This window comes from Mugil cephalus, chromosome 17 (assembly GCF_022458985.1).
Source record: "Mugil cephalus isolate CIBA_MC_2020 chromosome 17, CIBA_Mcephalus_1.1, whole genome shotgun sequence".
In the NCBI taxonomy this organism is placed as follows: Eukaryota; Metazoa; Chordata; class Actinopteri; order Mugiliformes; family Mugilidae; genus Mugil; species Mugil cephalus.
In genome coordinates, this window is record NC_061786.1 from 15476354 (window position 1) to 15497223 (window position 20870).

The following is a 20870-nucleotide window of genomic DNA, read 5'->3' on the forward strand; positions in this document are numbered from 1 at the left end:
TTTAATTAAGTAAGTGAGGCTTTGTCTACTTAAGTGTAAAGTACATTTGTGACACGTGACCACAACAGAAACCTACACCAATCAGGCATAACATTATGACCACCTTCTTAATGTTGTTTAGGTCTCCCTTGTGCCTCCAAAACAACTGTGACTGTAACATGATGTCGTTTGTTGGAGGTGACTGCTGCATTCAAGGAGCGTCATTTCTATGGGGTCTGGTCTAGGTGGATGCTACATGTCTAAGTTACATCCACACGAATGCGTGGTCCACGCGTTTCCCAGCAGAACACCGATTTGTCACAAAGTGGCCAAGGTTATTCACCTGTCAGTGGTCTTAATGTTGTGGCTGATCAGTGTATAAACGTATCCCGTTTCGTGCCCTTGTCCTAATTTCTGTTATTAATACAATGTTGCCATATTGCTTTGAATCTTTTTTTTTTTTTTTTTTTAAGTGATGGTTATTTGTACCAGTGTGTCATGTACATGTTCGATGTGTCTAAACCCATTATAGATCTGGGATTAATGTGGCCCAGTGGCTCCACCTAGCGGTCAGTTTTTATTCATGCGACGTGCACAAGTGTCTGTGCACATATTCGCTGGTTAGAAGGTGTCTTGCCATGCAAAACAAATGACAACTAAATACAATTTAAGTATATCAAAAGTCCTGAAAAAACATAGCACTTGTTTTAATGATTAGGGGACACAAAGTTATATGCTGCAGAATAAAATGACATCACTGGCTGCTACAAAAAAAATTATAAAGACTAACTTAAACTACACATACAGGGGTATTGTTTAGGGTGATTACAATGTCATATAAATAAAAATAATCACATGGAGTCACTTTTAAGTATCCAATACTCTAAACGTTGACTTTTTCTTTAATACAGAAGAGAAAAAAAATGAATAAAAATCAAAAGCATGTGACAACAAATCTGAGTACCAAACTATATTTATTGTATACAGTAGTAAAAGACCACAAATAATGTACAAATCAGTAGAGAAACAAATAACATGACAAGACCTGGGCCCCGTTCTTCATACGTTACAGTTTAGTTCAGCTGACGGCCGAAAATAAACGAAAAAACCCACGTCTTTATCCAGCGAACTGTTGGGAAACTGCGAGTGGAAGGCTGATTAGTTGGTGTAGTTGTGTCACTGTGCTCTTATTTTGTGTGAGGAAAGTGGAAATGACAACCGTTACTTATGACTGGCTTGTGCGGAGGCATGTCGAACATGTCTCCCTCTGTACCACGCACTTTTAACAAATGATGGCCTTTTACGAGCATGTTTCTATTTAAAAATGTAAGGGTACTGGCAACGACTCATGATTATTATATTGAATGTGTACAAAAATAAAGCTGAAAACATAGTGTAACTACACTTTATTGATTTAAAAACAAAAGACGGCACCTTTCTAGCACAGATGAGAACTAGGATCTTATTTTGCTGTATTTGTAATATGTGTGGCCTCACCCAAAACTAGATATAACCCCCAAGCGAGTGCTTGTAAAGAAAGGTGCAGCCTTTTCTGACCATTTTAACGATCTTTTAAAAACAGTTGATACCGTCCAACTCTGAGCTCGTGGACTGCTCGCTTCGATGGCATTTTAATACTGACCGAGCTGAAAAATCCAAGCTTGTGTCAGACCATGAACAATCAAAGCAAACGTGGCCACCCGAGTACGAAGAACGGGGCCCTGTGGGTGCAGAACGCTCATCTCCAGAACTCCGTTGGCTGCCGTCCCTGCACTACCGATATGCAACGAACTGCACGCGTCGCTCTCTGAAAAGTAAAAAACCGCGAAGACACCCCTCACCGCTCGAGATATCTCCACAACAGCACGCCGCGCCAGCAAACAATATCTCAGCAAGCGATAAAAAGTGTCTTCAATGGGTTAACAAAAACATACTGGCTTTCGTTGGGATATTGGAAGCTGCTCCACTACAAAGTGTATCTAGAGTCAGCTGCCCCATCAACCCACACCTGCAAGGACAATACAGAGATGAGACAGCGGACCCCAAAAAGAGCACTGGGGAACAATATTTATGTCACTCCCACCCACAGACCACCATCTACCACGACAGAAGTGCTACCAAGAACAGAGCGGGGACTGGTCACTGGCCCACTTCATAGGAAAATAGACACAAAAAGTTATGTATTCCGCGGCAAGAGACTAATCTTACAGTCAAACGCGCCGCAGGACGTGCCTCAATAGTATTTAGTTCTCTACCAGAAAGAGGCATTTTTCCTGCGCGAGCAAACAGTCGTCTGTACCGCAGGCACCCACAAACAAATCGTTGTCCATTAGCCGAAGAGGAAGCAAATAACATTGATGGACTACCAACGCCTTTAAATGCAACAGTTTTTGACTTCGCAGTTCTCTTTTAGAGAGAGACAGAGAGTTACATCAAACACGAAGCAGGCGTTATGTTTTTTTTTGTTTTGTTTTTTTTTTTGTTTTGTTTTTTTGGAGTATTGGTCCAAGCCCCACAACATATATCTAACACCCATTCTGATACTTCTGTACAGGAGTAGAGGGAAAAACATAATTAACAAGCCAAGTGGGTGTTAATTCTTAAAATAAGGGACAAAAATACAAAAAACATTGGAGAAGCATCTAAAATGCAAAGAGAATTAAAATACAATTTTCTGAAAGAAGAGAAGCAGGAGTCGCCGGTCGAAAAAAAAAAAGAAAGAAAGAAAGAAAAAGAAACAACAAAGCGTAGTGAAATGGAAAGCGGGTGTGTGTTACGTTCAGATACTTTCCACCTCAAAATATTTTCACGCCCACTGACCCCTGCTGGACAAAAAAACAAAAACAGTCGACCCTGATGGATGGATGGAAAACCATGACAAACTACTGGATATTAAGTTTTCACTGGATACAGTGAACGAGAAGCAGCGACAAACCAGGAACAGCCATGACAAGCCGTTGGTCCAATCACAAGGCTGCGGTGCCAGAGGGAAAAATGTTGTCCTGATAGGCCAGCAGAGAGACAGACAAAAGTTCACTCCTGACCGAGACAGTACATTAACAGCTGAGGAGCCCCCATACACACACCTGATGAAAAAACCATGACAGAAATATTTAAACTGAAGAAATAATAATAATAATTATAATAATAATAATAATAACAATAACAGGCTGAGAGGAGGGATGGGGAAGGGAGGAACAGTGAAGGTGGCTGAGGGTGTGGTCTGAGGGTGGCCGTCAATGAGGTGCGTAGGGCTTAGCAGTGCCCGCCTGTCTGCTGCTGGAAAACGTCTATGGTGTCTTCGTCTTCCATCTCCAGCTGGGAAAAGCGGAGGAAACCAGTTAGTGGATATGAACAACGCTTGACAAAGAAGAGAAATGTCACTGGAATACAGGCTTTTCAGAAGCACCAAACTTATGAATTTTAGCATCAATGTTACATTTATTAAAAATGTCATTTTCGGCGAGGTTTAACGAGCGGAACATGATCTCGTACCTGCGCTGGTGTATCCGTCTCATTGATGGGCTGGCCATCAAACCTGAACCTGATCTGCCTTATTGAGAGACCCTGCAGATGAAGACACACACAGGTGAATCCATGCACCGAACAACTTTTAGTTAAAACTTGAACCGTGCGACTAGTTACGAGGCAGAAATAGATATTACAACAGCATCGTCATCATCTCTGGAATAATAATATGTTATTAGAGTGGAGTTATGAGCAGTCATCGTCAGCTCACCTGTCGTTCACAGTACGCCTTCATTAGTTTGCTGAGGGGTGTGTGTCTTTTGATTTTGAACTGGACCACTGAGCCATCTTGCCCCGCAACCTTGAGGTTGATGTGATCGTTCTCGGTCTTTACTCCCTCCTGCAGACACACAAACCAGCAGGTAAACAATTGCAATAACACACAGATCAAATTCCAGGTGTAAGTTTGCCTTAACGTCACTGACACAACGCAGCTAGCTAACACTGCTAGCTTAGATTTAGATTCGGAAAACTTTATTTGTACACAGGGGCACACAGAGCAGACAACAACAACGACATACGACTGAGTGGAATAGCTCAGTTAAAAAATAAGAATAATTTGAATAAATATATGCATAATACATACAATATATATATATATTTGAGCAAAATGGCAATGATGTGTTCACCTTCAGTCCACGGTAAAAGTCTGGTTGATTTTTATGAGTTTATGCATGTAGAGGAACGTAAGTTTATGTGATGTGTGTGTGTTAGATGATTCAGAGAAACAAAGCGCCTACTGAAAACTACAAATAGTCTTTAACTTTAAAAGTAGACTCGCGTATCGTAACGTATGCCGAGTAATTTATCCAACGCTTTCAAGAATAATGGAGACCGGTTTTTACACGTTTCTCGCCAGGAAGTGATAGATGCTAACGTTAGCATTGTTAGCTCCGGGGACGCCAGCCCTTCACTACCAATGGTGAGTTTAGCTACCGGCTAACGCTGCTAGCTATTTTGTGTAGTTGTGCTGTGGCCAAACAAGCGCCGACATAAGAGGGGGGAAAATGCAAGAATAACACAGTCGGGTTAGTTTTAAAAGCGACTGCGTCACTTCTATTTGCGCTTTTCTTGTCGCTGCTGCAGTTGCGGCAGTTGCGGCGTTGCGGACATCGCGTGGTCCCGTTTCGACAAAGAAAGATTCCGCAAATGACAATCATGGTGTAATTGAAATTTCTGCTCACTACCTTCGAAGAGCCGCTGAGCAGGAGCACAAATCTGCGACGCGTGTCAAAAACTGTGCAACGTACGCACGCTTAAACGTAAATACGGTGTGTGTGGGCACTCATTCATTTGCGAAACAAACACTGCGCCGATTTGGAGAAACGCGCAAACCAGGCCATTTTAGATTGCACATCTGAGAAACGGTTTCGCAGGAGCTCGACTCAGCCATCGTTGCACAAATAAAGCGTTTTAAAGCCGAATGTCTTACCTTTGGCTTTTCCTCTGACATCTCGGCTGAATTTCGTGTTGTGGTTTTTCAGATTATTCTGTTAATTGGCCTTTATTTGTCTTTCTGCCGCCTTCAGTCCTCCCTTCTCCACCGCTGACGGGTGCGCGCTTTGGACCGTTGTTGCAAATAACCGATTGGAGCCTGGGGCGTCACGTGGTTCTAAGTCGCGGGGGCGCGGACGCGGGAGCGCGCATCTTAACCAAATCCTCGATCACGAGAACTGACAAGCCGACACAGCACAATTATCAAAACCTCCGAATTTGCCTGCAATGAAAACTGAATAACAAACCAACTGAAGGTCAAGGAAAAGATAGAGCGGTGTGTGTTAACCTACAGAGAACACACACAGGACACAAACAAGGTGATAAATAATTCAAACTTAATAACATTTCTAAAATGAAAGTTGCATAAAAGAAGTTACATATGTTTATGATTCGGTTTTAGACCTTGGACATCTTTTTGAAACCTGTCTAAGATGAGGAATTTTAGTAGTGTCTTCAATACTTGGTAATTAGTTGATTAAAAAAATTAATGTCCTTATAATACACACACACACACACACACACATATATATATTATTACTATTCTTTACTAGTAAACAAGTAAATGGTTTCCAGATGATAAAAGCCAAACCTAAATCATTATCTGGTGACTTATTCAGTGTTTATGCCGAATTACATAAGTTAAAGCTTAAAGTTCATATGAAATGTCTTTGGTTTATTGATAACTCTGCAACATAAAATGCAATAATTAGTTTAATGAAAGCACAAAGTGGGAAATACACAACAAAAGGGCAGTTCCACAGGCAGAATTACTTATCAGTTAACCTTCTTTAATGTAATTAGGTTTTCACGTCTTAACAGTATATACAGAATGATTAGGAGGACTTCGATTCCAACATTGCGATCAAAGTATTTTACTCAAGTCAATGATTACGTGATCATTTTGACCTCATGGTATGAATTTGTTTTGCAGACATAATACGTTTATTCCGCTCAGTGGAATACGCAGCAGTAACATAACAGAAATGGCCACAAGCAGTTTAGTTTCAGCATGGCAATGACATTCAATGAATGACAATGAAAGACAAGAACAATTAAGTACAAAAATAGGTTAGCCTGTAATTTCTACATTCAGCAGCATCTCAGGAGAAATAAATCAATCAGTTAAAGTAAAACAAAAGGACAATGATTGTTCACCGACCAAATTAAGCGATCTAATAAATATATATAGTATATCTAAAATATCTATAGGAACCTCTGCATGGACTGTTATGGTCCTAAAGAACACTGCAGCTACATGTGCATTTTCTAGAGTTCAGCTACAGCCTCCAAGGTCAACACAGTAAACGCAGCCTTCTTTAAACGGACCTGTTCATTTGGCTGAATGAGCTAAAGGCAGCCTATATACAGCTATTATCACTTTTCTAAATTCTTCATAGTTATTGTTTCCTTTAAACAGCGTCTGAAAACCGAAAGGATGTCTCTGTGGTTTTAAGAGGCCACGGTGTGAAATCTCAGTTCAAAGAGTTCCTCTCAGGCAAATCTGGAGTATGGATTTTGTCCACTTAGACCTAGAAGACATGAAACAATTGTTAAAAAAAAAAGCATCGATTTAAAGCTGACTTTTAAATATAAAAGAATGTGTGTTAAATTCAAATCCTGCCAAGTTCCCATAGCGTCTGCTAAATCTCTGTTTGGCTGTAGACAAGTTTAAAATCTGTGTTTTGTGGTGACTTTCTCGTGCTGATGTAACTGGCAGCTATGTGTTTTGTGTCAACGTTGACGACTGTTTGCTAGAGTTGCTAAAGGCAAGAGTAGAGATGGAGAGGCAGAGTGCAGTGGAAAGGTTAGCTAGACTCTATGAGGTCACAGAAAGGATGAAATTGAACCTGGAAAGTTTTTAAACTTTCCAATTTTGCAAATAATAAATAAACAAGGAAGACAAACGGATTATCATCAGTGACATTTCCCTCTTTAAAAGAAGAGGACATTTATAAGCACAATCAACAAGCTTTGTGTATTCAATTTCAGAAAGAGGAAACAAGCTCAAGCTATAGTTTAAAGGCAATAGTTGGAATTTTTTTGGAAAGTGCTAATCATAAGTTGAGAAGATCAATGCTACACTAGGCTGCAAATGGGAAGGTAGCGAATAGGCTCACCTTGTGCTGTACAAATTCCCCTACTAGCACTGGTAAAGTGCATGATGTTGCATGTTGGATCTTGTTCAATACAGTGTATTTGCACAAAGTCTGAAACATCTATGCAAAATGTAAAAAAAAAAAAAAAAAAAAAAACTAACCCCAATTAAATGCACGCAGAAGCTGCCGGGGAAAATAATCTGTCACGTAACTCCTGTGTTCTTATTTCCAGTCATTATGCTAAACTAAGTTAATGGTCTGCTAGGTCAGTATTTGCCATGTAGGCAAATAAGCAAATAATGACACTGCTAGCTTAATCTTATTTTGTAGACATCTGACATTTCTTTTAAAGGAACATTCAAACCTGCCGTATACGCCGAATCTTATGGTTACATGAAGTGAAAATGAAGCCATGGGGCGTGTGTGTGTGAGGTGTGTGTCTGCAAACACGAAATCTCACCATATTTCTTCCTGATTTCCTCATGTCTCTGTTTCATCTCTGCCTTCCTGTAAAGGCACAAATGATCTTCCATGAGCCACACAGTGACTAATGATATTGCTCAAACAATTCAAGAAGTCATGCAGCCGCAAACCAGTTTGGGCCGATAACAGTATGACGTGTGCACACATTGTGCTACGAAGGAAGCTGATAGCGATTGTGATCGGCAATGTAACAAGAGACTGGTGCGTCGGGTTTAACCAAAGATAGGTCATTAGGACTATTAAGAGACGGCACAACACATGTGTTAAAATACACAGTAAATAAGTGTGCATACATACAATATATTCAAAAATGTCTATTTATAAATCAATCAATGAACTCAACATGGAGATACATATGCGTAGCAATGCACAGGTCAGATGTATCAGTCTTTTGGTAAATAATAACCATACATATAAAACACAGGCACTAAAGAACAGGCCAGATCTGAGTGAAAAGTGTTAAATATTAAATGTTGTATGCACAGAACTTTAAATTCTCACCTTTCTTCCTGCTTGGTTCTCGTCTTTTCGGCCTGTCTCTGCATCTTGGCCTCGAACCTTTTGGATCTGAGACACAAACAGAGGACCGACGTCAGGTTTTCACTTATTTAAAGACACTTTAAGGTAACCACATAAACACTGACACAAATAAATGGTGTGTGGCTAAATATGTTAACAGAAATAGTGGTTGAAATGAGATCAGGGAAGCAGGTTAACAACAAACCTTTATATTGTACATGTAAACTGCATTTACTCTGGATTGAAATAATACATAAATACACATGTATTCATAATAGTGTCATGAAAAGATGCTATACATTCAGGTAAATATGCCTTTTTAAAATGTCTTCTTGCATACAGGGGATGGGTCTGTACCCCTCGTGTACTGAACTGATCGACAAAGCCTGAACATCACCAAACTCTTGGCACACTTACCCAAAGTTCTCACACTTGCAGCAGCAGAACAGACAGATGAAGAAGGCAATGATGATAACTCCACCGAGCACTGCCAAGGTGATTATCAATATCTGGAAGTTCACTGTAGAAAGAAACAAAACAAAAAAAAAATGATAAAGTTGACAGAAAATACATATTCTGCCTATTTCTTTAGCTCTTGTCTTGTTTCATTGTTCACATTCGGATTCAAAAATGTTAAAAAATAAATAAATACTCAAGCAAAAATTCTGGCATCAAGTCTTTACAGAAGTAAATGTACATTATATGTCCAAACATGTGTGAACACAGAAATAAAACATATATATGTGAACTCTCATTCCTCCTGTAAGTTTGGATATAGTCAGCTTTTTCATATTAAGCAATGAAAACCTGTCACGTTGAAACAGGAGAAGGCTTCTACCGCTCTGCTATTGTTTAAGATGTTCTTGTATGCTGTAGCATTAACTCAAAATTGACCTTAGAGCAAATGTAAACAGAAGTAAGTGGACGGCATACTTTGTCCCAGGTACGCCCTTGCGAAGGCTGGGTCTTTTATGAGCTTTAATTAAGGAAATATTTCTTTACAAGCATCGTTTTGTTGTAGCCGGACGACAATGTGTTTGCTGACCTAAATTTTCCATAAAACTTCCATATCTGAGAGTTTAGAAAATGAAAACATACTTCTTCATAAAGATCCATTACATGCACTTATCAAAAATGGGACTTTAACAAATATGTGGTGAGTCTAATTTTAAAGCTTTTATATAAACCGATCAGCCACAAAATTAAAGCCACTGACAAGAGAAGTGAATAACATTGACCATCTTGTGACAACACAATATTCGACTGGGAAACTTGTGGACCTGGCATTCATGGGGGATGTTACTTAGATCAGACCAGATCAGGCACCCCGACACCATAGCAATGACACTCCTTAATGGCATCCGGGCACACACACATAAAAATGGTTTAGGAACAACTCAAAAAACATGAAAAACAGCACAAGGTGTTGATCTGGCCTCTAAATTCTGTGTGACGATCCACAGAGGCCCCTGCCTTAAACCCACAGGACCCAAAGGCCCCCCACTAACAACATCCTGTTGCCAGACACTATAGGTCACACTCAAAAGGCCCGAGTCTATTCTCTGATGAGTCACAACCCTTTGTGATTTCAGGCACAAGGGAGGTTTTAATGTTGTGGCTGGTCGGTGCATAAAAGTTAAAAAATAATACCAATAATAATGAAATAATGTTGAATAATGTCAGGCCAACAACCTTTGGGGATCATTAAAGTCTAAGTGATGTCAAAGTATAAACGCTAGCAATTGTACTTCAAAATGATCAATCAGTGCAGTGATATAAGAAAAAAATTAAAAATAGCTTTAAAAAAAAATGTCAAGCACTCATTGAAGTTGTGTTGGTTTGCTGTGTGTGTGCCTTACTCCAGCAGAGCCCCCAGCGTGCATCGTTCAGCGGGCAGACAGAATGAGGAGGGAGGATGGTTCTCACCGGATACGTTATACACGTCTTGGTTGTGATACACCACAAACACTGTAAATTTTAAAAAAAAACAACAACAAAAAAAACACCACGTCAACAAACAATGGAAGGTATTCAGGACAAATGTAGGCTACGCAGGATGATAAACAGACACAGTAGAAAGGAGGAAGGTGGGTACGGCTCATATAACAGGTACTCCTCAAACCAGTCGGACAGGTGTGGAGGTGGAGGAGGAGCTATGATACCTCCACTTCTTTTTCCACCACGCACGCACGCGCACATACACACGGACACGCTATAGCCAGAAATCAACCTAGTAAAAACAGACGACTTACCGACACATTTTTCAGACACTCCTCACAGTTTGTCCCATTTTTCGACTCGCACACTGTAGAAGGAAAGTGACTTAGTTAATCCCCAAAACGGAACAAACAAAGGGAAATGAAACATGATTCTGCCACAGGTACAGGAACATTTCCACCTCAGGAAAGTGCAAGAGCATTTCAAGCAGAGGATTAAATGAGGTCTTTGGCTAGTTTGTGCTCACTGAGGTTTTCAGTAACTACTGCTAATCCTCCTGGGACATTTTCCATGGAGACAGGGGCCCAGTAAACACACAACCAGCCATGTTATTATCAGCAGACACACACACAGGACATCAGCTGGGTTTTGTGTCTGTAAACTGGATGAGAAAACAAACAGAGTCTCATTTTCTGTGTGGTTACTTTTCTCTGAAACTATTAAAGACCCGAGGGGCTGAGGGAGAGGTGAAAAAAAAAGAGATTCCAAAAACAAACAAACTAACAGAGACACAACGCCATGGCTGTTTATCTTGCTTTCAGGTGTAGCCTTAGAAGAGGAAACGTGGCCTACACTCTCGATTTTGTGAATTATTTTTGTTTGAAATAAACACTGAGAGCTAATATTTAATTTTGGTTTGTCGTTGCCTTATTTTCAGTCAAATTTATGAGCCAGTCAAGGCACAGAACTAAACTAAAAAAAAAAAGAATTAACTCCAGAGTCAAAGAAGGCAAAGAAAAGTTTCCATAAACCAGGCGAGGATTTAAAACAACCTGTACTTCCTAATAAAAAATAAAATAAATGGCGCAGGTAAAAGTGGAAGAGAAACGCGGGGTTTGGCTGCCATTAATTCCTCAGTCACCACAGTCACTGATTTACATTCCTACCTTGATCAGGTGCGGGAGTCTGAGCGAAAACCGTCGCCAACCCGAAGACAAGAAGGAGAGCGGGGAATAAAATCCGTAAATCCATCATCGAATCACCTCCACGCAGATTACTTCTGTAGTTTCTGATCTGATTTTTACGTCCGAGAAGATCTGAGAAGCACGGGCGACGGGGAAGGGAGGAGGAAATGGAAACTCGAGGAGAGAACTTGCCGAGAAGGGACCAGACGCGAAGTCCTGACGCACGCTCATTACGCACCATAAGACAAAGGAGGGGCAAGGCGTAGCCCGTGTTGGAGGACTTCTATTGAAACTAAATATGTCAATAAAAGCCAATATTACTTTAAATACAATATGATGAGTCACGGGTCATACATAAATAAACGAGGTCCATACCGTAGGTTTAGTTAAACCCAATGATTCACACGAGAATTCACCGAAAGTAAATGTCTGGATTTATATCTAAACTTTTCAAAAGGTTTTGATGGGAAATAGTAGTGACTGCTCATAATTCACGATACTCGGTGCAGAACATAGGTCTTCAACAGGGAGTCCGCGACCCCTAGGGAGTCCACCAGAGGCACTGCAGGGGGTCGCAAAATCTTTGGTTGATTAGACATTTTCTGTATTTTTTTTTTTAAATTGCCCCACAAATTTAAATTTCTTTAAATACACATTAACATTAATCCGCCACGTTTTAGTAAAGGGATAGCTTAATACTGAATGCAAAATAATAATAATAATGTATATTTATAAATAGCACTAGTTTAATATAGTAGGTACGGGGTCCCTTCTTAATCTCTCCATTAGTTTGGGGTCCTTGGCCGGAAAAACTTTGAAGACCCCTGCTGTAGAATACTTTATGAACCCATTATATGAGTAAAGATAAATAGTCACCCTATGGTTCCACCCAGAAGATGGTTAACTCAGATCAAAAACTGGAAACATTCCTACCTTGGCCACATCTGAAGCTTACAAATTAATGAGTTATAAGTTATTTGTTTAATCCAACCAGATAAGACCTTTTAGATTAAAGCTCCATAATTTATAAACTTAATCTCTGGACAGAAGAGGATAGTCTGTCTCTGTCCAAAGGCAGTGAAGATCAGAACATAGGATACAGAATTCCATTTACATTTTATATCTGCTTTTGCAACCCGCACAAAAACTGCTCTTTGTGTCAAGCTACGATAAGATAACCAGCCGCTGGATGCAGTTTCACATCGGCCTAAACAGTTGGATGACTTTCCACCATTTATGGGCCTTAAAAATAAGAGCACAGTGGTGACATTAAATAGAGGACAGTTTTCAATAATTTATTAAAGCATAATTTTGTAAAGCCAGTTACAAATAAAAAAAAAACAACACACATATCTCTCTCTTTCTCTCTCTCTCTTTTTTTTTAACAAGCACAATGTTTTACTACGTAACAATGATAATAAGCATAACGTAAGATAAGAATGGGCCCCACTCTGGCCGCCTGCGGCTGATAACAGGACCCTTTGTGATGAAGTTGCCCTTGAAGACTTGTGAGGATTTGCGATCAGACACTTCACTCCTCTTTAGCAAACACGCCGATCACACCTCAGCCGCTACAGGGCAAGTTCTTCATACTCAGTTTAATATCAGTGACAGACAAAACCATAGATGTAGAATAATAGAACACACCAGGTTCCTAGTAGGTACATTTATGGCTTGTAAAAGTTTTTAAGCCTGAACTAAATTATCTGAAAGCTCAAATTGGAACCTGTGAGTTCAGCTTATTCCACGTCTATAGGCGGGATGCCAGTGGGCTGTGTATTTGCAGGCAAGGCCGTAGCTAGAGGTGAAAACACTGAGGTCATGTTTTCTACATTTACAATGAATGCATATTCAGCATGATTGCTTGGTAGATTTATAATAAAGTTCCTTTTTTGTTGGTGTTTAGTCAAAAGTTTTTGGGTTCAGCAAACTCAGTGTTTCCGAAATCATTGCTACAGCCCTGTACAGCATGTGGTACTCCAGATAAACAGACTATTTCACCCTACGAAATTCAACTTCACCCACATGTAATGTACTGCATATCTGGTGTGAAAAGCAGCAAACAGTAATATTCTTATACTGAAATTCTTATTGCCACAGAAACTAGTTTAGAAACTAGTTCAGTTTTTTTTCTGTGCAATCAAATTATTCCCGGTGGATATTTGATGTGGGGGTGGGGGTGGAGGGGGAAACACTTTGTTTAAAGTGCTTTTCATCCCTGGAGGGGACGTGTGTGAGTGAATCTGCAGACGTCGGTTGGCAGACTTCACTTCCAGTCCAAAAACACAGACATACGCACAGAAGCAGTGAAGACTTTCAGCATTCCCAGTGCACAGTGGAACGATATCCGAGCCCGTAACAGTTCCTTATATTCTTCTCTTACACCAATAAATCCTTATATTTTTAATCCTCCCAAACAGACCTTGCAATACATATAGTATAATAAATACCCCCATCCCTCCCTCCCTTGAAATCCCATGCTTTTACCGGCAACTTACAAATACAACACCATCCTTCGTGAACGTTACTCAAGTAAATACGTCATATTTCCAAAGAACACACTCACTGAAATCACTTCTCTTTTCTCATTTTCCTCTTCTTTTGCAACCGGTTGCATGATACTGTTAATACACTCGCACTCACACACACACACACACACACAGCAGCGATCCAGACACTTTGGGGTGGTTAAGATAGCGGGGTTCATACAGTAACAATACTATTATCAGTAATAAAAGTCACACGTTCATAAACAGACTGGAAACACGGACGAAATGGAGCAACGTGTGTGTATTCTGTGTGTCTCCTGATCTCCACGGTAAAGAAAAGATACAAAATAAAAGCTGGAGCAGACGAGGATACGCAGTTCTTTATGGCTCCAGTCGACGCTGCAGTGTGACTCCAGCAAATAACACTAACGATAAATTCATCAAAATGCTGTGGAAACAGTCAGTTTCATTCATTTTTTTTTTTTTTTTACTAATTTACTAACTTTTCTGTGAGTCACATTAATGGCACCGCCTGTGAACGAAGTACAGTGTTGGCATCATGTTCAGACACACACAATTCATCATCATTAACACCATTCACTTGCATGTATTTTACATGACGGGTGTCGCGTTGCATTGAGTATGGCATCTATATACTGTACAGTGGCCACCAAAAGAATCTCAATAATACCTCTTATTATAATGTGTGATATACAAAACGATACAGGTTTGTTCAGTTTATGTGTACACGCGTGTGTGAATTTACACTTTAATGCAGTTTGTGTTATATTTAGACATAAATAGGGAAATGTCTGATAATATTCTAGATAATATTGTTCTTCTTGTAGGGCCCGGTGAGGCTGTTAGCCATGCACAGACTCTCCACGTCAAGCTAAACACAAGCAGAGAGCCTCCAACGTGAAAAAAAAAAAAAAAAAAAACTCTCTGTTGTTCCTTCTCAATAATATCTATCTGATATTGTTCAGATATATTTAAAGCCGCTTCCTTTGGCTTTGTTGTTTCCTTGTGGCCACACGGTGGCACTGACGAGTGAGCGAAGTGAACGCTATGAAGATCCAACATCGTGTCGTCCTTCTTCTCAAAAGTGACGCAGTCGACGTTAGAGGTAAAAGACGCGGAGGGAAAATGACAGGGAAAGCAAGCAAGAAATAGAATTCAATATTATAACTTATGGCGAAGAAAGATGCAACGAGAGTGAAGACACACGAAGAGAAAGAGAGAGACTCTGAAACTGGACGAAGAGAGAGAAAGGAAACAAACTGAACTGAGAAAGTGTGGCTTTCTTCTGTCTGGCAGTGCGGTGAGAGGGTGGAGGAGGCGCCACCAGAGACTGCTGACTGGGACCGGGCGGCTGAGTTGTGCTTGTTATTTCTGAGTTTGTCCAAAAAGGTTAAACCGAGAGGAGTTTGGAGTGTGCTTGAAACATCTACATGCAGAACTACAGCAGAGGGTCATGGGTTTGACGGGACAGCCCTATAAATACAGGTCGCTTTCTTTGTCGTCATGCTTTTAAATAGATCCCTTATCCCAAGTGAGACCCAGGCCAGTAGAGTGTGCGTTTGGCATCTGTGTCCACTTCCCCCCCACCCTCCCTGTTTTGCTGTTGACGCTCATCCATGGATCTCGATTCAACCTGGAGGATTAGCTGGTCGGTGCGACTGCCTTCATCAAAACCAACCAGCCAATGTGTGTGGGGGGGGATGGGCATGGGGTTGGGAGGGGGGCGTCTTTTGCCGCTGGATGGATGAAACTGAGGGGCTTTGACTGGCCGGTGGCGCGATCACCTGGCCCAGGAGCTGGCAACGCTGATCACGGACATGATGCTGCAACGTTTCTTCACCACCATGTTGATGTAGGCTCTCATGATCTTGGTGATCTCACCCACCTAAGGGGTAAAAGTGAATTAGACGGAGCCCCACGTATTTCATGTCTGTATTTACTGAATGTGTGAGTGTATGTGTAAGTAACTGACACATTTACTGAACTACAATAATAAAATAGACAGATATTAAGCCTGGAAGATATCATCTTCCTTCCACTGTCACCTAGCATGTTAGCCTGCTGTCATTAGCATTTAGCCCAAAGCTAAGCAGAGCCCAAGTGCAATTTAACAAAGCTGCTAGCACGGATGTAGAGTCAGGCTAAGTCTCCATTAGCTCAATGAATAACAACATTATAACAATGTACATTAATAATTAATAGAAAATCACTGAAAAACCATTTGTTGTTATCTTGAACCGTCAACTGGTCAAATCCATAGACCAGCAGCGATCATCAGTTTTAAATAATTGCAATTAATTGCTAGATGTTGGTGTTAGATAGGGCAAGTAATTAATGAGCCCTCATAATGATGCTCTCATAATGCTCTCACCAGTGGGGTCTCAAAGAACATCTCCCTCTCATCCACGATGATCTTGTAGGTGCAGGGCTGCGAAGCTCCAAAGAAGGTGATGTGTTCGTACTGGAAGGTCTCCAGAGGTTTGGGTTCGCCCCGTTTGTACACAGACACGTTATCGGCGCTCACACCCAGCCACAGGTCATGAGGGAAACCGCCCTCTTTACACTGCAGGGAAAAGATAGGAGGAGGGTGGGGTGGGGGTTACCCGCCTGGTATTGCGTCTGTACCCGAAATGCATCACTTTCATGTTTTCTCACCTCCACGTCAAACAGGGTCGATCCATATCCTGGCCACTCCTTGATGATGCTCATGTATTTCAGCATGGCCTGGTGCTGAGGCATGCCCTGCAGGCGGGTCCACTTCTCCAGCACGCTGGTGCGTGTTGCGGACGTCTCCTCCTTCACCCACATCTCCAGCATCTGCTCCTCCTCCACCTGAAACAATCGGTTTAATCCCAGGTCAGACGATCAATCAGCCAGCCGGACAAGCATCCAGTCTGCTGGCAGGTCCATCTGTCATTAAGTGGAGCAGCAGAAAGATTTCTTTCTTCCACCGGATTGAAATCTGGGGTGGTAACATGAGGCACTTTTGCTCTGACTGAGCTATTATTTATTAATGGTGGAAAACTGGTGTCCATGTAGATCTCCATGTAAACTTGTCTGCGCCATATAGTGAGCTAATACATTATTATCTTTGAAATGAAATAAAACATCAGGAACACAAACATTAAAACTAAACATCTATTTATTTTGTTTTTATCTAAACCACAGTATAAATAATGCCCAATGCTTGCTGTAGTACAGTAAGTACTAGTTACACATTCGTTTTTTTTTCTATTTAAATCCAATATGTTAAGTTTTTATTCAGATGCTGATGCTGTCGTTCTCAATTAAGTTGACTTTTTAGATGTTACCACTAGGGGGCACCATTGTTGATTCTAATTTTTTGAGTCTATGCCCATTTCATATTTTTCTAATACTTCATTCAAAGATTTTTTCAACGTTTCTAACTTCTCAGGAGTACAAATGTGGCAACTGTTTACATTTTTAATATGAAAATAGAGCAGCTTTAAATGACTAACTGACCTTCTGCTTCTTCAGGGAACCAGTCTTGAAGCTTCTCCTCAGTGTGCCGTCCAGGAAGCTCGGAGTCTTTCTTTTCTCTACGCCGACCCCGACGCCACCCACTCCTCCCGCCGTGCCCTTTCCGTCTCCTGCTCCTCCGCCTCCCCCTCCTCCGGCCCCACCGGCCGCGCTCACGCCCGGCTTGGTGGAATGCATGATTCGATTGCGAAGGCGTCCGATCGGGTAGACGGTTCCCAGGCTCCATCCGGCCCGGCCTGCCCCGTCGCCATGGAGATACTGGAGGCGTAAGGCGGCCAGGTGCTGCAAAGTCTCCTCTGAGGCTGGGAAGTGACCACTTATCAAAGACTCGTGGGCCTGAGGAAGAGACAGAGAAAGCCAAACACTTAGATGCTGCAACGACAAACCTAATCTTCCTCTCAGGACATGCAAAAAGAAAATAAAGATGAAGATGAAGATGAAAAAAATAAGAGTGGTAAGTATGAATGTGTGTTACATTAAAAGTTGTTATTGCCACTTTGTCCCAGTCCCACCAAGCATCAAAAGGTTTGTTCAATACACAACAATAGCTAATGCTAATTAGCTAAGACAGTGGATAGCTTGAAGCTTTTAGAAGGCCAAGCCAAGGCTCGCAAGAAACAGACTTAAAAGAAAAATGCACTAGGACTACAGTTTCATAAAAATTTTGCTCTTGTCTCAAAATAAAATGTTTGTTCCGAACGCTTCATGTTTTCTTGGGGACTTGGGGGGGCCTCCAAGGTGCCCATTATCTGGGGCCCCCAAAATGTCTTGAAACAGCCCTGGACGTTAATCAGGATGCAACAGAACAAAAGATTTTATAAAAAGGCTACAATGTCTGGACTGTGCAGTGTAATTTTTGTGGAAATGCAAATGGTGAAAATACCGCAGGAGGTTTTACCCTCTGAGAAAGTTTGTGGGGAAATTTGTGAAAATAAAGACGTTTGTGTCATCTTTTACCTTATCTAACACAGCCGTGGCGTAATCCCTACCTGTTCAAACATGAAAGCAAACTCCACTCCCTCTTTGGGCATGCTCTCCACATCCAAGAAGCAGTAGAGTTTGAAGTACAGTTTCCACTCTCCCTCTTCCTCCTCCTCTTCACTGCCTGCCAGCCTGACAAACCACATAAGGCAGAGTTACCACACACACAAAGCCTTGGTTAAGTTGACACCTATTCAGACCAATATTTGGAGGCGCGACACTGCACAAAAAAGACAGAGATACCTCTCAAATTTGGCAAGGACATCCGCCACAATCACCCTGCTCTCCAGGGCTCGGTCTGTAATGGTGTTGTGTTCAAATAGGGAGAACAGATTCTTGCTTTCCTCCATGGCCAGACCTCTGATCAGCTTCTCCACGACCTGTAGCAACAGCATTAAAGCATGAAAGCATGAAACAGTTTTCACTTAAAAATTAAATGACTGGATCTTGACCTCTTTAACTGAGGTTTGCCATCTAATTTGTCTTAATAAGAGCGCGTGTCTGCATGCACCTCTCCGGCCGTGGTATGGGAGTTTATGGAGATCTTGCAGGAGCCTCCTCCGTGGCAGTACACCGTGGTGCTCATCTCCTGCCTCACCAGCAGGGCGGCGATCTCCTCCTGAGAGGGAACGAACTCACGAGTCTTGGTCTTCTTCAGGGACTCTCCGATGAAACTGGCGTAGCGCTCGATCTCCGTGCCGGGATAACGCTCACGTACCCTGAGTCACAGACGCAAAGTCAACACGTGCACGTGTGCACTCGTCGTCCATGGACGAAGAGGGCGGGGCGGCGTTTATATTTTTAGACACTCACCTCTTGAGGTGGAAGCGGAGGTATCTGAGGATGGCTCGGCTGGGCAGGAAGGTGCAGCTCATGCAGGTGAGCAGGTGCCAGTGGGCCCGATTGGCTGGGCTGTTAGGCTGAGGCACATGATTGGTCTGCTTGATCACCTGACAATATACCTGAATTAAAAAAAATAAAATAAATGGAGTTAAGTGCAAACAAGCATGTCAGACACTGAATATTCATGGAAAAAGCATTGAGACACAAATAGTGCTTGAACCTTTTAACTGATACCACGTTCTTAATCGTGTCTTACTAAACTGATGTGCCTGATTATGCTTCATACCTCATCCCTGAGAGGGCGCAGGTCCTGGCAGGTCTGCAGGATGCCCTGAATGATGGGCACCGTGTCTGCCAGCGTCTCCATCTCCTGCAGTGAGTTGAAAACTCGCACCGCCTCATCCTGCAGACTCGCATAGCCCTGCTGCCTTTGTACTGCAGGCAGAAGGACGAAGAAAGAAAAGCATAAGAGCATAAGAGTTTCGGGGGTAAAAATAAATAGGACTCAGCGATGTGAAAAGAGCCAAACACTATAAACCGGCGACAGAAAACGTATCCTTTGTGTGAACGATAAGGGAGTAACACAGATGGCTGTAAGCGTTAAATGTTTGCAGAGGGCACTAAGGCAAACAAAAAGGAAGAAGAGGAATTTCTTTACTCACAGCTGGTGACCTCTCCGTAAGGGAGCGGCAGTAGAGGCGCATGCAGAGGATGCTGAGTGTATCTGAGGATGGGGTTCCTCCTGTACATCTGCTCCACTATTTCTGGGTTCACGCTGTTCTCCTGATGGCAGAGATTAAAAAGCAAAAGTTGATTTCTGTTGCTAAATTTTTTAGCGGGGGCGTTTCTGTGAACGTGTCTTAACCTTGATGTCTCGGATGAGCTGCAGCGTTGGAGTTTCTATCGGGGTCTTGCTGTCTATGACTCCCTGTATAGCGGCCGTCCACCTCATGGCCTCATTCAGCATCTTAGTATAAAGGCGGTAGGAGTGTTTCCTCCCGTATACGATGATGTTCCAGTAGCCTGCAAAGCAAAATAAAAGTGATCAAATCGGCATTTATTACTTAAAATCAAATAAGGGAATAGCTACGACTAATGAGAAAAGCACTGCCCACTAATCCTCTTTCATTTTAATTTATAAAACCCACCTACAGATACATTTTTCATGTATATATTTCATAAGACAAGACCCCTGTGTGTGTGTGTGTGTGTGTGTGTATAATCCCCGCTTAACCTCTTCTTCCTTCCTCTCTCCTCACCTGTCTCCCTATGTACCCGTTCATCCGGCTGAATGACGGAGCAGAGGGAGTTAAGGACCAGAGTTCCCATCTTGGAGGAGTTTCGCTCTGAGCTCTTGTAGTAATCCAGGGAGTTGTGGGTCAAAACAAACCAGCGCTTCTTCAGCTTCAGGGAAGTGCTCTTGGCATTCGTCTTCATCTCCTTTTGGAGCCAGCCTGAAGGGGGTAAGATGGGTAGAGAGGGTAGTGGGAATAGTTCCTGGAAGTCCCAGAAAGTACTAAAATATCATGATAAAAAACAGCTTTACCTCTAACAAGGAACTCCTGTCCATCTACCCTGGCGTCTCCCTTGGGTTTCTGCAGCAGACTGATCCAGTGATGCATTTCCTCTGGTGTGTCACTGTTGCAGTGGATCACACGGTTGGCCGTGATGATGACGAAAGAGTTGGGCCTGCAAAGGTGACATAGAAAATCACTAATTTGAACAGCAATGGAAGATTTGGTTTTCCAATTGAAGCGAAACAAAGAGGCAACACATCTGTGTTGTGTTATGTTATTGATAGTTTTAAATAT

At 41.9% G+C, this 20870-nt stretch overlaps 3 protein-coding genes across 6 annotated transcripts in view; all 3 read right to left on the reverse strand.

The window, feature by feature from the left end:
• Nucleotides 1–934: 934 nt before the first annotated feature.
• sumo3a (small ubiquitin like modifier 3a) lies at nucleotides 935–5103 on the reverse strand. Its single transcript, XM_047610847.1, has 4 exons — nucleotides 4940–5103; nucleotides 3719–3847; nucleotides 3475–3546; nucleotides 935–3297 (listed from the first exon to the last, which is right to left on the reverse strand). Exons 1-4 carry the CDS (start codon nucleotides 4958–4960, stop codon nucleotides 3235–3237), a joined length of 285 nt encoding a protein of 94 aa, XP_047466803.1. The 5' UTR covers nucleotides 4961–5103; the 3' UTR covers nucleotides 935–3234.
• Nucleotides 5104–5697: 594 nt separating this feature from the next.
• pttg1ipa (PTTG1 interacting protein a) lies at nucleotides 5698–11443 on the reverse strand. The gene is made up of 7 exons (XM_047612056.1): nucleotides 11207–11443; nucleotides 10355–10407; nucleotides 9962–10070; nucleotides 8520–8622; nucleotides 8085–8150; nucleotides 7561–7607; nucleotides 5698–6533 (listed from the first exon to the last, which is right to left on the reverse strand). Exons 1-7 carry the CDS (start codon nucleotides 11292–11294, stop codon nucleotides 6496–6498), a joined length of 504 nt encoding a protein of 167 aa, XP_047468012.1. The 5' UTR covers nucleotides 11295–11443; the 3' UTR covers nucleotides 5698–6495.
• Nucleotides 11444–12498: 1055 nt separating this feature from the next.
• The window catches only part of myo10l1 (myosin X, like 1), a 41338-nt gene continuing 32966 nt past the window's right edge, over nucleotides 12499–20870 (reverse strand). For all 4 annotated transcript variants that reach the window (XM_047611643.1, XM_047611642.1, XM_047611645.1 and 1 more), the window contains exons 31-43: nucleotides 20606–20748; nucleotides 20319–20513; nucleotides 19925–20082; nucleotides 19722–19842; nucleotides 19346–19494; nucleotides 19030–19178; nucleotides 18728–18935; nucleotides 18460–18596; nucleotides 18225–18348; nucleotides 17218–17571; nucleotides 16390–16566; nucleotides 16106–16297; nucleotides 12499–15619 (exon numbers count right to left, since the gene is read on the reverse strand). In XM_047611643.1, coding sequence (XP_047467599.1) covers nucleotides 15515–15619; nucleotides 16106–16297; nucleotides 16390–16566; nucleotides 17218–17571; nucleotides 18225–18348; nucleotides 18460–18596; nucleotides 18728–18935; nucleotides 19030–19178; nucleotides 19346–19494; nucleotides 19722–19842; nucleotides 19925–20082; nucleotides 20319–20513; nucleotides 20606–20748 — 2212 coding nt within the window. In that variant the 3' untranslated portion in view covers nucleotides 12499–15514. The remainder of the gene's footprint in view (nucleotides 15620–16105; nucleotides 16298–16389; nucleotides 16567–17217; nucleotides 17572–18224; nucleotides 18349–18459; nucleotides 18597–18727; nucleotides 18936–19029; nucleotides 19179–19345; nucleotides 19495–19721; nucleotides 19843–19924; nucleotides 20083–20318; nucleotides 20514–20605; nucleotides 20749–20870) is intronic.